Source organism: Gavialis gangeticus, unplaced genomic scaffold (assembly GCF_001723915.1).
Source record: "Gavialis gangeticus isolate Ggan-Ray unplaced genomic scaffold, GavGan_comp1, whole genome shotgun sequence".
In the NCBI taxonomy this organism is placed as follows: Eukaryota; Metazoa; Chordata; order Crocodylia; family Gavialidae; genus Gavialis; species Gavialis gangeticus.
In genome coordinates, this window is record NW_017729002.1 from 15,171,319 (window position 1) to 15,184,955 (window position 13,637).

Here is a 13,637-nt window from a genome sequence, read left to right on the forward strand (position 1 = left end):
GTTATAAACTCCTGCAAGACCATTTCAGGCATGTCCGAGCCCTCAAGGTCTGGAATAGCCTGCCATCGGAGGTGGTTCAAGCACCTACTTTGAACGTCTTGAGGAAAAATTTGGATGTTAATCTTGCTGGGATCCTATGACCCCTGCTGACTTCCTGCCCCTGGGGTAGGGGGCTGGACTCGATGATCTTCCGAGGTCCCTTCAGCCCTAATGTCTATGAAATCTATGAAATCCTGTAATGGTGCCTGGAGTTGCCAGACTTCACAGAAGGCTAGTAAGACTCTGACTGCCAAGATCATAGAAAGCTTAAGTATCTGATTTTAAGTCACTGTGCTTCTTGAAAAGGACATTTACTACTTTGCAGCACTTAATGCTTATGGAAGTGCCAGTAAATAGTTCGTAAGTGTTACTTACAGCTTGGAAATTTTATCATCATGTACCACGGTGTGTTTTGTAGAATCCTGCTAAGTGAATTTTGCAAGGTGGGGGTGGATGGGAGGAGGAGAATACCTCTTGTTGGTTTTATGTACAGGCAACCCCTCCTTAGCACTCGTAATTGGTTCCTGAAAAACCAGGTGTTAAGCAAAATGAGTGTTAAGCAAAACCGAAAATATTTGATGACCCAAAGTGGTGACCGCAGTTGTTTTTAATGACCCAAGATGGCAACCGTGAACATTATAATGAAACTCACTGAGCACTAAGTGAAATCAGGTATGAATTTCAAGTGAGTGCTATAGCAAAATAGCACTAAGTGAAACAGCATTAGGCAGTGGTTGCCTGTACTGTACACTGTGGTGTGAATTATAAAGCACATACAGAAATCCTCTTCTGTTACCAAAGACAGCATTTTTATTGAGTTCACTTTTTAAGGTTTATTTAATTCAGTATTTCACCTCTACTCCACGGTTTGATTACAGTTCTGTAACTTGTAACCAACAATGTTGTATATGTATACTGTTCTCTTTTAAGCTTTATTTAATACAAATTATGTCTCTACTGTTAAGTTCAATACAGGTGTTTCACTTATCCAAGTAAACTCAACAAGCACTATCCAGACTGCTTTTCAGAGAGTGCTTTCCAAAAGAGTTCAGATGAAGGTTGTGCTATCATTGTAACCTCAGGGCCTTCTTGCAGACGGTAGTGAGTTTATCATGGGATCCTAACTCAATTCCAGCTCTGTTGGATACTCTGCCCCCTAAATGCTCACTTGAGTCACATTGGATTGTATGGACTTTCATATTCTACCTTGTTGGAAGGCACTACTGCAGAGAGTTTCCACAGTGCAGCCTGATAATTGCCAAGTGCCCCAGATCTAGATGGTGGATTACTGGGAGCCCTTTCTGATGCGCAACTCAGTGTGTAAAGGTATGTGGCTGCTATGTAAAATGCCTGTGTTTGTGTGTGTGTAGCTCTTCAGGTGCTAAGAAGCAGCTGGCTCATGAGATGGCCAGACCCCTCTCCATTGAGCGACCTCTTGCTGTACACCCATGGGTCAGTGCCCAGCTTCGGAATGTAGTCCAGCCTTCTCACCCCTTCATTCAAGATCCTACCATGCCGCCTAACCCAGCACCCAACCCTCTGACCCAGCTGGAAGAAGCCCGCAGGCGGCTGGAAGAAGAAGAGAAAAGGGCTGGAAAACTGCCCCCCAAACAGAGGTAAGGTGGTTTGGTCTGATCAGGTTGGAGAAGGGCCATGGTGAAGGAGGATATCCCATAAGCACTACCATGAAGCTAAGAACAGGTTGTCTCTTCTCTATTCCATTATTCCAACTGTAGTTTTCAGGATTCAATGAACAAAAAGACTGTGTGAAGTGGGAGCGAGCCCTAGATCTCTTCACACTATACCCTCCAGTGCACAAAGCCTAACAGCTCCCAGGAAGCAGAACAGTGACTAAGGAGTGATGGGCACAAAAACTGCCCGAGACTCAGAAGTGTGTCCTGTAAATGGAGGGATCAGGGTTGCTTCCCTCTGTGGTGTAGTTTGTGTTGAAACCAAAAAAAGCAAAGTCTAACCCTGATAGATGGAGAGGAGCTGTGCAAGCAGTCCCTGGATCCCTGCTTGGGCCAGGCACATTTAGGGTTCACCTACTGCCACCAACTCCTGCATAGGAGAGCTCACTTGTTTTTAACTTGTCCATTGTGCCAGTAAGCTGGTTTTAATGGTCCTTATTTGGTGCCAGTAAGCTGGTTTTAATGGTCCTTATTTGGTGTGGTGCCTTGTAACCCCAGACACGTGCACTACACTGAGAAGAGATTATTTCAAATTGGAAGCAGTAAGATGATTGGTACTTAACATAGTCCTCATGATTTTAGAAGCCAAAGTAGCAGAGATTGTTCTGGTGATGAGAGTAGACTAGGGGGAGTCAGAAATCGTGGGTTCTAATTCTGCTGTTACACTTGTACAATTCACAACCAAGTCACTTTACCACTCAGTTTACTTGCCTGTGACACAGGGATAATAGTTCTGTCCCTGCATTACCTTGAAGAGGAGGTATGAAGCATGTTAAACTTCTCAGATGAAAGGCGTAGCTTAAAGATCTTCATTGCCATGATTGCTTCCTTTTATAATGGAGGTTGCATACAATCACTCATATACTTTGATATATCTAGAATGCTGCTATAAACCTCAGAGGCTGACTACTTACAAACAATAGCCTTCAATGTGATGCTGCGGCTAGTAAAGCGAGCAAAACGCTGGCTTGCATCCATAGATGCTTCTCGAACAAATCCCAGGACATCATTATCCCCTTGTACTCGGCCTTGGTGAGGCCACAGCTGGAGTACTGCATCCAGTTTTGGGCTCCACAATTCAAAAAGGATGTGGAGAAGCTTGAGAGAGTCCAGAGAAGAGCCACATGCGTGATCAGAGGTCAGGAAAACAGACCTTACGACAACAGGCTAAGAGCTATGGGACTCTTCAGCCTGGAAAAGCACAGGTTCAGGGGTGATCTGATGGCCACCTATAAGTTTATCAGGGGTGACCACCAGTATCTGGGGGAACGTTTGTTCACCAGAGCACCCCAAGGGATGACAAGGTTGAACTGTTATAAACTCCTGCAAGACCATTTCAGGCATGTCCGAGCCCTCAAGGTCTGGAATAGCCTGCCATCGGAGGTGGTTCAAGCACCTACTTTGAACGTCTTGAGGAAAAATTTGGATGTTAATCTTGCTGGGATCCTATGACCCCTGCTGACTTCCTGCCCCTGGGGTAGGGGGCTGGACTCGATGATCTTCCGAGGTCCCTTCAGCCCTAATGTCTATGAAATCTATGAAATCCTGTAATGGTGCCTGGAGTTGCCAGACTTCATAGAAGGCTAGTGTCTCAGGTTAGGGGAACAATGCAGGGAGGAAAGCAAAAAGGAACCAGAGTGACTGAAGAACACAGGCCCCCTCCCCTCAGAAGAAAAGCAGGAGTACAAGATGCCGGCTGTGTGGCTTTTCAAAGGGTCCTCAACTTTTGTATGTCTCTGGGAAGGTTCATTTCCCCATTCAAAATGCCTTGTACCATACACATTTACCAGTTACCCACCCCCTGCTTCTTTGATAAATACCCTGGAAGTCAGAAGAGTCATCACTTGTCTTCTATCCTTAATCCTAAAAACAAGCTGCTTGTAGATGAGAGTGAATTCTGTCTGAACCAGCAACACGCTGGCCCCCACTGAGTTTTGTCTCTGGAAAAAAAGCAAAGAACAACAGCAGGCCATTTTGTCTGTACCAGTGGCCAAGACTGATACCAAAACTGATACTTTGCTTGCAAAAAATCAGCCTTTTTCTCTATATACAATGAGCTGGGGGGGCAGGGGGAGGAGGCTCTACTCTAAGGAAGTACATGCATGATTGTAAGGTGTTCAGAAGGCAGCAGAAATGGTTAGTGTCACATACACTGTGACCCACTGTTTCCCTCAGGTAGTTTGTTTAGTTTACATTCCCCATTAGATGTTAAAAACCCTTTGGTAGGTGATAGTTTCTACCAGCATTTAAGATTAAAAGTGTTTTCAAGTAATAAACATATAGTTTATTAAAGCACCTAGCTTTCCAGCAGGTATTTTGATATGCAATTAGTCTGTAATGAATGAAGCCATGATGAGGGCAGAGAACCAGACTTCAGGTTAGTTGATTAGCTGTATCTTGCATCAGTAGTAATGTTTACTCTGCTCTTTTACAAGGCCTTACAAAATGGCTTAGGTACGAAATCCAAGTTAGAACAACAAGCACTAACAAGCTGATAGTACTGAAGACCGAGTAGCTCAGTGCAACTGGAAGCCATATAGAAGTATCCATTGTGGGAAGGTTCTTTTGGAGTTGTTCACACTTTTTCTTTTTAAACAATCCAGCACAACATTTAATGTTGGCACAATTGGACAAATATTTGGCATGTGAGTTTTTTCCTCAGAATGGCAGAGAGCTAGTGAACAAGGCAGCAATGGAACAGTCCCCAACTGTATTGGAAGGTGCACTTGAATAGCCATTTTCAGTCCAACCTCAGCTTGTTAGAAATAAAGTGCTCAGCAGTTTCAAAGGGATTGCACCTGATAGATTTGCTTCTTCCAGTTTGATAACATTTTGATCTTGCTTTACTATCACTGGAATCACTTGCAAATTAGGCAGATGCAATACGATCACTGCTCACAGAGGGTTTGAAGGAAATATCTTGTTGTTTTGAGGTCTTGTGGGGCACATGCAGGAGCCAAGTACCCCGGGCTGCTTCTTTATCAGGATTACTTCCACAGAGCTGAGTGCTCTCTGCAAGGCATTTTGTTCAAACCTTTCCTTTCTAGTCAGCTGTCAACCTTTTATGTGAGTGCTTAATCACACCACCAAGTTGTTTTTAATAACATCTGTGTGTAAGGCTTATTTGCAACTGAAACTGTTACCATCCAAGCTGAGAGATCTGTGTAACTGTACCAAACTGTATTATAGAGGTGAGACAGGAAAAGCATCCATCTGACCAATACGGCAGTTCTGTGTAGCATTATCAGTCTTCCATCAGGAAACCATTTTTATTCAAAGCCAGGTCAAGCAGCCAAACTGGCAAAGGAGTAGATTCCTCTGGAGTGTATGCATCAATGGGAAGGGTGATAATACACTAACAGAGGGACTGTCTACTCCAAAAACTTGTTCAATGCACGTCTATAACAGGGCCATTTGATTGCTTTAAAATACACATAGCTGTATCTTGTTGTGAAGAGCTGATTTTTGAACTCCTGTCCTCCTTACTACCAGGGAGGTGGAAAAAATGGGACATGGTTTTTCCTAATCAACCCAGTGACTGAGATGCTGCAACAACCTTATTAAAATCTGTATTGTGCTGCAGCCTGACAATAGAGATGGTTAGCCAACCCTGTCTAATTTCTGAGATTGTTCTTTAGGTATGTTCAAGAGGTTATCCAGCGTGGTCGCACTTCTGTCAGACCAGCTTGTATTCCAATGCTGAATGTGGTACCAGCTGTCTCCAACATGGATCTCTCCAAGTCTGAGTATGTGCCACTACTCTTCATGTGTTCTCCGTAAACTGTAGTCTGTCTGTAGATTCCACTACTAGCAGCACATGCTGCTTTGACTTATGACAAAATTTGGTGATGCCCAAAGACTTAGCTAGGGCTCCCACCCATAAGCAGCTGTAGCTCCCAGCCATTAGCAGCCTATGTCTGCATTTGGGAAGGAAGTGACTATTTTCATGTCAGTGCTTAACATCTGAGCCCATTTCCATTACATTAGCATTTCTCCTTCTTTTTCTGCAGAGGGGGATTCTATGATTTGACCAACCCTCAGAGTAAGATGGGTACCAAAGAGATTTAGTCCTTCAGGAGGGTACACTATAAATATTTAGTTCTACTGCTTCACCTGGAGGGGAGGATGAATATGCTTTAGCAAATAATTTGATTAACTCAAAAAGAGCTTCAGAAGCACCCATTCCCCTCCTGTGCTTTCTCCATCCTTTACAGAATCACAGCCATTCTTTTCTCACTCCTAGAAAGAGGTGATATAAAAAGGCTGAGGTATTCCTAATCTTACCATGTTTATGTAACAGCCATGTACCTGGCAGAGGAAGATTCCAAGCCCCAGGCAGCTTGGAGTACCAGAAAATACAATAGCCACTGTCAGTAAGGAATCCCCTTAACCTTATTGCTGGAGTGGAGCAGTGAATTGTCAGGTGTGGGCAACACTCCTGGCATTTGCCTGGGTTTCTTAGGTTTCAGGTTCTTAGAACAGACCAAATCTTTTTCCATCTCACAGAAGATGAACAAGGGCTTATTTACTTAACAGCATTATGGACATGGACAAAGTGGATTGAACTTGGTGGATGCTGTGTGTAACATGCATATTTCTGTACCACAAAACCACAGTCTGGGTTTCTTGGCACATAAGTAGTCATCTTTTAGTCATCACTCTTTCTAGAGGGGTTGAAAGAACCTTGGGGAATTTAAGGTTTTCCAAACCTCTCATTAACTTTTGGCTCACAAGGTTAGCAAAGCTTGCCCAAATTTAATTTAAATGCATGTCTTTTTTCCCAAGGATAATTCAACTTTTAAAATATTTTTCTAGCTAAAGGGCAGCCTGTGCTCTGTGGCAGGGATAGGAGAGACCCTGAGAGCTTTACTAGCTCTGGGAAGACCTTTTGAGCTTGAAGAATCTGCATCTTTTTTCACAGCCTCTTGAGCTGCCTATATACAACTTCCCTTGCCAGAGACATGATTGTTTCATAAACACACTAAGATTAGGAACATCTCAGCATTCTAATACCACCTCTTCCTAGGAGCGAGAAAAGGACTGCCATGATTGCTGCTGAGTTGTACATAGTTGTTGAGTTGAACTTTAGATGGTTTTGAAAGTGGCAGAAGGATTTTCCGCAGCTCTGGAGTTCATATTTACATGGGCATGGCATTAAAAAGTCACTCTGTGTGAGAGCCAATATTTAAAGGTTAGTGTCTTGGTTTTTCTGACGTAGCAAGATTGTGATTAGCTCGTGTGCTTGGCAAGTTCCATTGTTATAGCAGCTTTCCAGTCATATAAATACAAAACCATCTTTTATTCCAATATACTGTTTATAATTTTTAAAGCTGCCAAATGTATTTTTATATGCATTTTTTAGAAAAATCTGTCTTTGCAAAGATCACACATGCCAACTGGTGAATTTCTCTAGACTTTCTGAATGTCTGTGATGTGCTTGTGGAGACATGGATGAAAGGCACTAGAGAAGTGCAAAGTAGCATTATTCTTCATACTACTACAGGCAACCCCCACATAGCGCTCTTAATTGGTTCCAGAAAAACCGAGCGCTAAGCAAAACCCATTTGCCCATAGGAATGAATGTAAATATAGGTAATTGGTTACCACAGCTTCTTGCTGCCACTTCTCGCCACCGCCGCTTCTCCCTATTAGCCCACTGGCCGCTCCAGTCCCACATGCCAGTGTGGGCCTGCATTCCTGCTGCTTCACCCTGGGCCCCCACTGGCCCTGGCCCTGGGCACCAATGCAGGCCCTGTGCTGATGCCCCTCCCCCCCCACTCACCACTTCTCACCGCCACTGCCTCGGCCTGCTGGCCCCACATGCCAGCCTGAGCACCAGCACTCCTACTGCCCCACTCTGGGCATGGGCCCCTGCTGGCCCTGGCCCTGGGTCCCGCACTCCTGCTGCCCCACCCTGGGTGCAGGCCTCTGCTGGCCCCACACTCCTTGCCACTGCTGCTGCTTCAGCTGGTGAACTCAGGCAGTAGAGCATCCCACAGGAGCGGGGTGGATGTTTGCAGCCAGCGGGGAGCAGGGGGGTTTGCAGCGTCCCTGATACATGCCTGGCTAGCTGTAAACCCCACCCCGCTCCCCGCCAGCTGCAAAACCACACCCCCTCACCACACTTGCTGCTGCCGCCTTCCTGCCAAAACTTGCTGATTCCACTGAGCGCTATAGCGAAACTCTGAGCGCTCAGTGAAACTAGGTATCAATTTTAAATGAGCGCTATAGTGAAATAGCGCTAATTGAAACCGCGTTAAGAGTGGGCTGCTGGTACATGTATCCACCTTCAGAACAGGGCTACAAGGAAAGTGACAACACTGCTGTAACACCATAGCACTATGTAATTCAACACTTGGAAGCACAGGCTGTAAATACAGAATGCACAGACTTCTGAATTTAAAGAAATAATAGGCTGTAAAATGTATGCTGCCACACCTAGAGAATGCCTGCCAGCTTCTGCCCTGAAGTCTGCCACATAAAATGGTTGGTGAGCTGTTAGCAGTTATTATGATTAGGCTCTGTCATCCAGCACCTCAGTGCCATACTCTGTGACAGGGGTGTCAAACTCATCCAGCTCTGAAGCTATGGATTGTAAAATAATTGAAATCACTGTACTAAAAATTGACCAAAATTCAATCAAATTTTATTAAAAACTATTTTCCTCAATTTTATCCCTTTCTTGCAGGGTACATCTTATATACAGGTGTATCTTAAATTACCAGAAAATACAATAGCCAATGTCAGTAAGGAGTGCCCCAGTGTTAAGGTGACCTGAATTTCTTGGGTTTGCTTCTGCAAATGCCCTTAAAACCACTGAAAAGTCACACTGGCAAAGAGGAAACAAATGCTGATCTTGAAAATTCCATCTATGTTCTACAATTTCGTGTATAAGAACAAAAGAGAGAATCCTGTTTGCATGAGTGTTCAATAAATACTAATGAAATGCTGTACTGAACTGGCTCAGCAAGGCTGGCACTGGCCTCGGTTTGCATTGCAGACTTGACTGCAGTGCTCCTCACACTGACTTTGCATCCCAGAGGAGCTCAGTTCTGGACCCTGTTCAGAAATGGTTGCTGTGGCTCATATGCAGAGGAAATTTCCTTTCCTTCAGTGTCCTGCACTAAAGGGAGTGAGGAATAACTGCAGGTTTCAGGCTAAGGCTACTCTTGCCTAGCTGATGCTGAATATCCTGCTCTTGATGATGCTTAGAGTAGCAGTGCCTGGTTTGTAGGAAGATTTAGTGGTGTGCAGTATGCTTTTTTTCATGCACAGATTATTTGTCTTGCACCCTGGTGCAGCTAAAGCTTTCTGCTGTAACTCTGGTGCTCATGTAGGCAGACTGATCTTCTGCTCGAAAAGACACAAAGAGATTGCTTCCAAGACCCACCTCCTCCAAGTCCCTGGACTTATGGGAATCTCTGATCCCTCTCCCCATGCTGTGTGATGATACAGAAAGGACCCTTTCCTCCCCAGAATGCCTTGCAGAGGGAGTATTTTTAAATATGCTGTGGCTAAGACCCACATCTCCCCTACTTTGTGGTCGAACTCTCCTGTTTAGTAATGCCATTAGCTGCCCTTCTGTGTGCTGCATAGCGGGGGTACAAGCTGTGCTGGCACACCTGTGTGCTATCTGCAGTGGGTTCAGTTCACAGGTTTGTGCTTACAAAACTGGGAGAGCCTGCCTTTGTAAATAATACACCCTGAGGGCATTTGACTTGTGTCTGGCTCCTACAGTCCCGGTATCCAAGAGTGCTTTACAAACACCGAGAACATTAGACCTTATAACTCCCCCCACCAGGCAAACCAGCGCCTCAGGCAAACTATGCCTGCAGGCTCACAGGCATACAGGTCCTTTGACTTAACGAAAGGCATACTGCACAATGAATCATTGGCAAAGCCAGGAGTCAACCCCCCAACTCCTGTCTCCCAGCCCTGGTCTCACCATGAGTCCATATTTCCTGTTACCTCTGTTAGGTGGCTGCATTTTTCTTGGAAATGGCCATAAACCAACCACATTGGACACTGGATATGTGCAATTCAACCAAACTTTGCAGCAGGGCAATTTTTGTTCCCATAAGTGATCATGTTAGATAGCTGATGGCAAAGATGATTCTGGTATCACCATTCCCACTCAGACCTAGGCTGCATGATTGAGGGCTGGGGACTGCCCACATTACAGGAATAAGCCCTGCCCTGGATTCTAAATCCTCCCTGGAAGTGTCCAGACTTGCCAAAGGCATTATATTCTACTGAATATAATGTATTAGGGAGTAATCCTCCCTAATAAACTGCATGTCCAGTTGTCAGTCAGGCGGCTGTTAAAGGACTGGAACAGTATGTCCTCAGGAAAACATCCTCTCTGGTAGCTGAATCCCGCAAACCCTATGAAACAGTTAGCATGCCCCAGTGTGAAACCCGGTTGCCGAGAGGGCCAGGGCAGTCACTTATTATCCCCACTTCGGATGCATTGCTCCGTGCAGCAGTAAGTGGTTTGTCTCTCTCTGATCCTGTATCTGCTGGGAAAGCTCAATTAATAGAGGTTCATAACTTGTGTCCACCCTCAGATTGTCTGTTGTCCTGACAGAGCTAGAGCTGACTCAGCACAGGGCAGAATGTGGCCTCCTGGCTGGAGTCTGCCTGCTCCCTTGGCACAATAGGGCAGCTTCAAGCTCTGTATATATAAGGGAAGTGCAAAACCTACTTTCAGGGTCCAGCACCATTAAAAGCTTTATTTTTTTCTTCTTCCAAGCAGCCAAGGCTCAGGTTAGCCAGTGCAGACTTCTCCCCAGTCCACTCCTGGATAGAGGCCTCTTTCCCCTTGGGCTTTTCCAACTCTGTACAGCCGCTGTCCCTCACCCACAAGCTGTGAATCTGAGGATTTCTCCAGGACATCCTTGTTTGTGTGGGCCTTGGATCTTTTGAGACAGACCTGTGCTGCTGGCCCAAAACCAGAGGCAGTAGCTAATATGTAAATTTTCCTTCATCTGATGCTGGAAATGAGATTATGCCAAAGGAGGTCTCTTTCCACTGTGGGCACTTGTGGGGGAAGGGGCTTCCCTGTTGCCTTTCTGAGACCTTTGCTAGTTGTGGCAGCTTTGTAGAATATAGCATGTAATACCAGACAGCATCCATTTCATTCACCAGGAAGCCTAAAATAGTTCAAGCCACCAGTCTCTGTGCACATTGGATCCCTATAGCTTGCAGCGAGCACTGATACAGGCTTACCATTAACCCCAGCGTATATACAGTAGTGGAAACCAACTTCCTTGGGTCCTCCCCGTGTGCCTTGGTCTGAGGGAGGCAATGCCTGACTGGCCTATTGGTCAATATTCAGTGAAAATGGTTTTGTTTTCAAATGACAGGTTGAAGCCCCAGAAAAGACCAGGCAGTGGTGCTTCCCATCCATGTGAGAACATTGTGGTTGCTTATTACTTCTGTGGAGAGCCAATCCCCTATCGCACCCTTGTCAAGGGACGGGTGGTAACTCTGGGACAATTCAAGGAGCTGCTCACCAAGAAAGGGAACTACAGGTAAGGCCAAGGAGGAACTGACAGTAAGTATAAAAACCAGCTGTTCAGTCCCCCCTGTTTCTGGAGCACTGCTTTCCAAGGAACACATCACTGGCAGGAATGTTGCCTTTTGACTTCCTCCCAGCTATCCACCAAGAAGAGTGTTTTGGCTTCCCTCTGTGGTTATAGCCCTAACACTTTATGAACAGTCCCTAAATGGTTTGATGCTAAGGAGTGAGTGGTCCTTCACTACCCTGCTTGTGAGGGTCCAGAGCACAGTTCAAAAAGCCAGTGATTGCCATGGGGGTATGTGTTTCCTGAATAAGCCATGTTACTCTCTGTGTGCTACCATGGTATGTTGCCCAGAGCATCAGCTGTCAATTGAATCTTAAGGAGTTCAGGGAGGCCATTTCCTTCTTAAAGAAGGAACTGCATCCCCCACTGCTAACAGCAGGAGGGGATTGTTTCACAGGGACATGCTGCCAATATTTTAAGAAGGACCAGCACCAAAGTATTTCCAAGCCTGTAGAGTCCCTTGGTTCAATAGGGCATGGGGTACAGAGGGGAGGGGCAAAGAACCGCGATTTTGTTGCAAACAAAGCCTTTCTCAAATTGTAAGGGGGCAGGAGCACTGGGCAGAGAGTGGGTGCAGCTTTACTCCCTAGGAAATGCCAGTCTCTGTCCAGAGCAGTGCTGTGAGAAGACAAATAGTTCAGCCCTGTTCCAGTGCAGGAGGGAGTAGGCACCTGTCTGACAGGGGTTCAGTGCCTTAGCAATGGCACAGGGCTGGCCAGGGCAGGGCCACTCCTAACTCTTGGCATATGTCATCTTTAGCACAGGTGAGTTAGCAAGATCCAGAAAATATTAACTCCATGTAACCAACAAAACTGGCAGCTCTTCAAAAATGCTGGTCCACTTAGTGTCAGGAATGCTCCTGGAAGAGATAGAGAGCCAAGCACAAGTGAAGCAATCAAAGGTGCCCACTGTGTGTGTTCTCCAAGACCAAGTCCCATCACTGCTGCATGACCGCCTACCATACTGTGACTAAGAAACCCTAAGTCATTGCCAGGAGGTCCATTCACCTAAGTAGGCTTCTTTATATAATCTTCAAAGTCAGGAAGTAATTTTAAATCCAGATAGGGACCTGCTTAGGGCACTGCAGGAATTCTGCCACTTCTGACTGGCTATGAGAATTTGAGGCTTTTGCTTTTATGCTGGTCTTGTGCTGTGTCTCAGGTTATACACTAAACCAAAGTTGTTTAACTCCATGAAGCCAGAAGTTGGTAAGAGCTCAAGTCTAGTCATTAGCAGGGATCCTGGTTTTCTCTGCTTAAAAACTGAAAAGTATCTTATTAAAGTGGAGATGGGGGAATCCTAAATCCTCTCAGTAAAAAACCCAGAATCTGCATTTCTCCACAATTAAAATGAAATGCCTCTCTCTCTCTCTCTCTCTCTCTCTCTATATATATATATATATGTATCAATTAACACAATATTTTATTGATATATTTACAATTTTAAAGCAATTTGGAAGCCTGCCAGTGCCTCGATCATTATAGTAAAATAAATTCTAAATAACTATATATTTTGGCATTTGATTTTGGATTTTTTTAATCTTAAAAAATCAGAGCTCCCCCTGCCCCCTTAGCTCACCAGGACATGAGTCCAGCTGTGGCTGTCCCCCTGCTGCTTTATGACACTGAGCAACCCTGATATGCTGTTGCCCCTCACCCCCAAGCCACAGCCCCATCAGCCCTGCCAGTGCCCCTCACTCCTGACCCATAGCACCCTGGCTCTGCTGGTGCTCCACACAGACTCGCAGGATGGTGGTCTGCAAGGACACAGTGGGAATGTCCTCCAGCATGAGATGCATGCAGTGCATCTCATGCAGAAGCACAGGCAGCAACTGGGGCACCGCACACTACCCCATGCCACCAGCTGGGGCTGGATCTGCGGTGCAGAGGACCAGCACTGCACTCCACAATAGCACTATGAAATGGAGTACAGCTCTGGCCCAGTCACGCTGTGGGGAGCAGAAGGATGAAGGGCTCCAGGTCCTGTTCTGCCCAGGGCGGGCTGAAGTGCAGCAGCTGCAGCAAGTCCAGCCCTCCCACAGGCTGGAGGGAGGAGGAGGGGAGGCTTGTGGCACCCCTGCCCTGGGCTGGGGCTCCTGTGCCACACCAGACTTCCTGGCCACAGCTTCCCCCTCTTCCACCCTGGCAGTGTCTCCCGACTGCCTCATCCCTGCGAGCCCAGCCATGCAGCTCCCTGCTGCCCGCAAAGGGTCCCTCCACCTTCTTCCTCTGCTGGAGGGGCAGGCATATCTCCTTTGCCCCTCAGCCCCAGCGCCCAGACAGCTTCCCCCAGCACCAGGAGGCACCCACCCCTCCACGCA

At 46.1% G+C, this 13,637-nt stretch overlaps 1 protein-coding gene across 1 annotated transcript in view; it reads left to right on the top strand.

Moving 5' to 3' along the window:
• Positions 1-13,637, top strand: part of AXIN1 (axin 1) — a gene marked incomplete at its 5' end in the record, with an annotated part of 122,101 nt that overhangs the window by 104,193 nt on the left and 4,271 nt on the right. Inside the window, 3 exons of the mRNA XM_019507389.1 lie at positions 1,410-1,655; positions 5,369-5,476; positions 11,096-11,263. Coding sequence (XP_019362934.1) covers positions 1,410-1,655; positions 5,369-5,476; positions 11,096-11,263 — 522 coding nt within the window. The remainder of the gene's footprint in view (positions 1-1,409; positions 1,656-5,368; positions 5,477-11,095; positions 11,264-13,637) is intronic.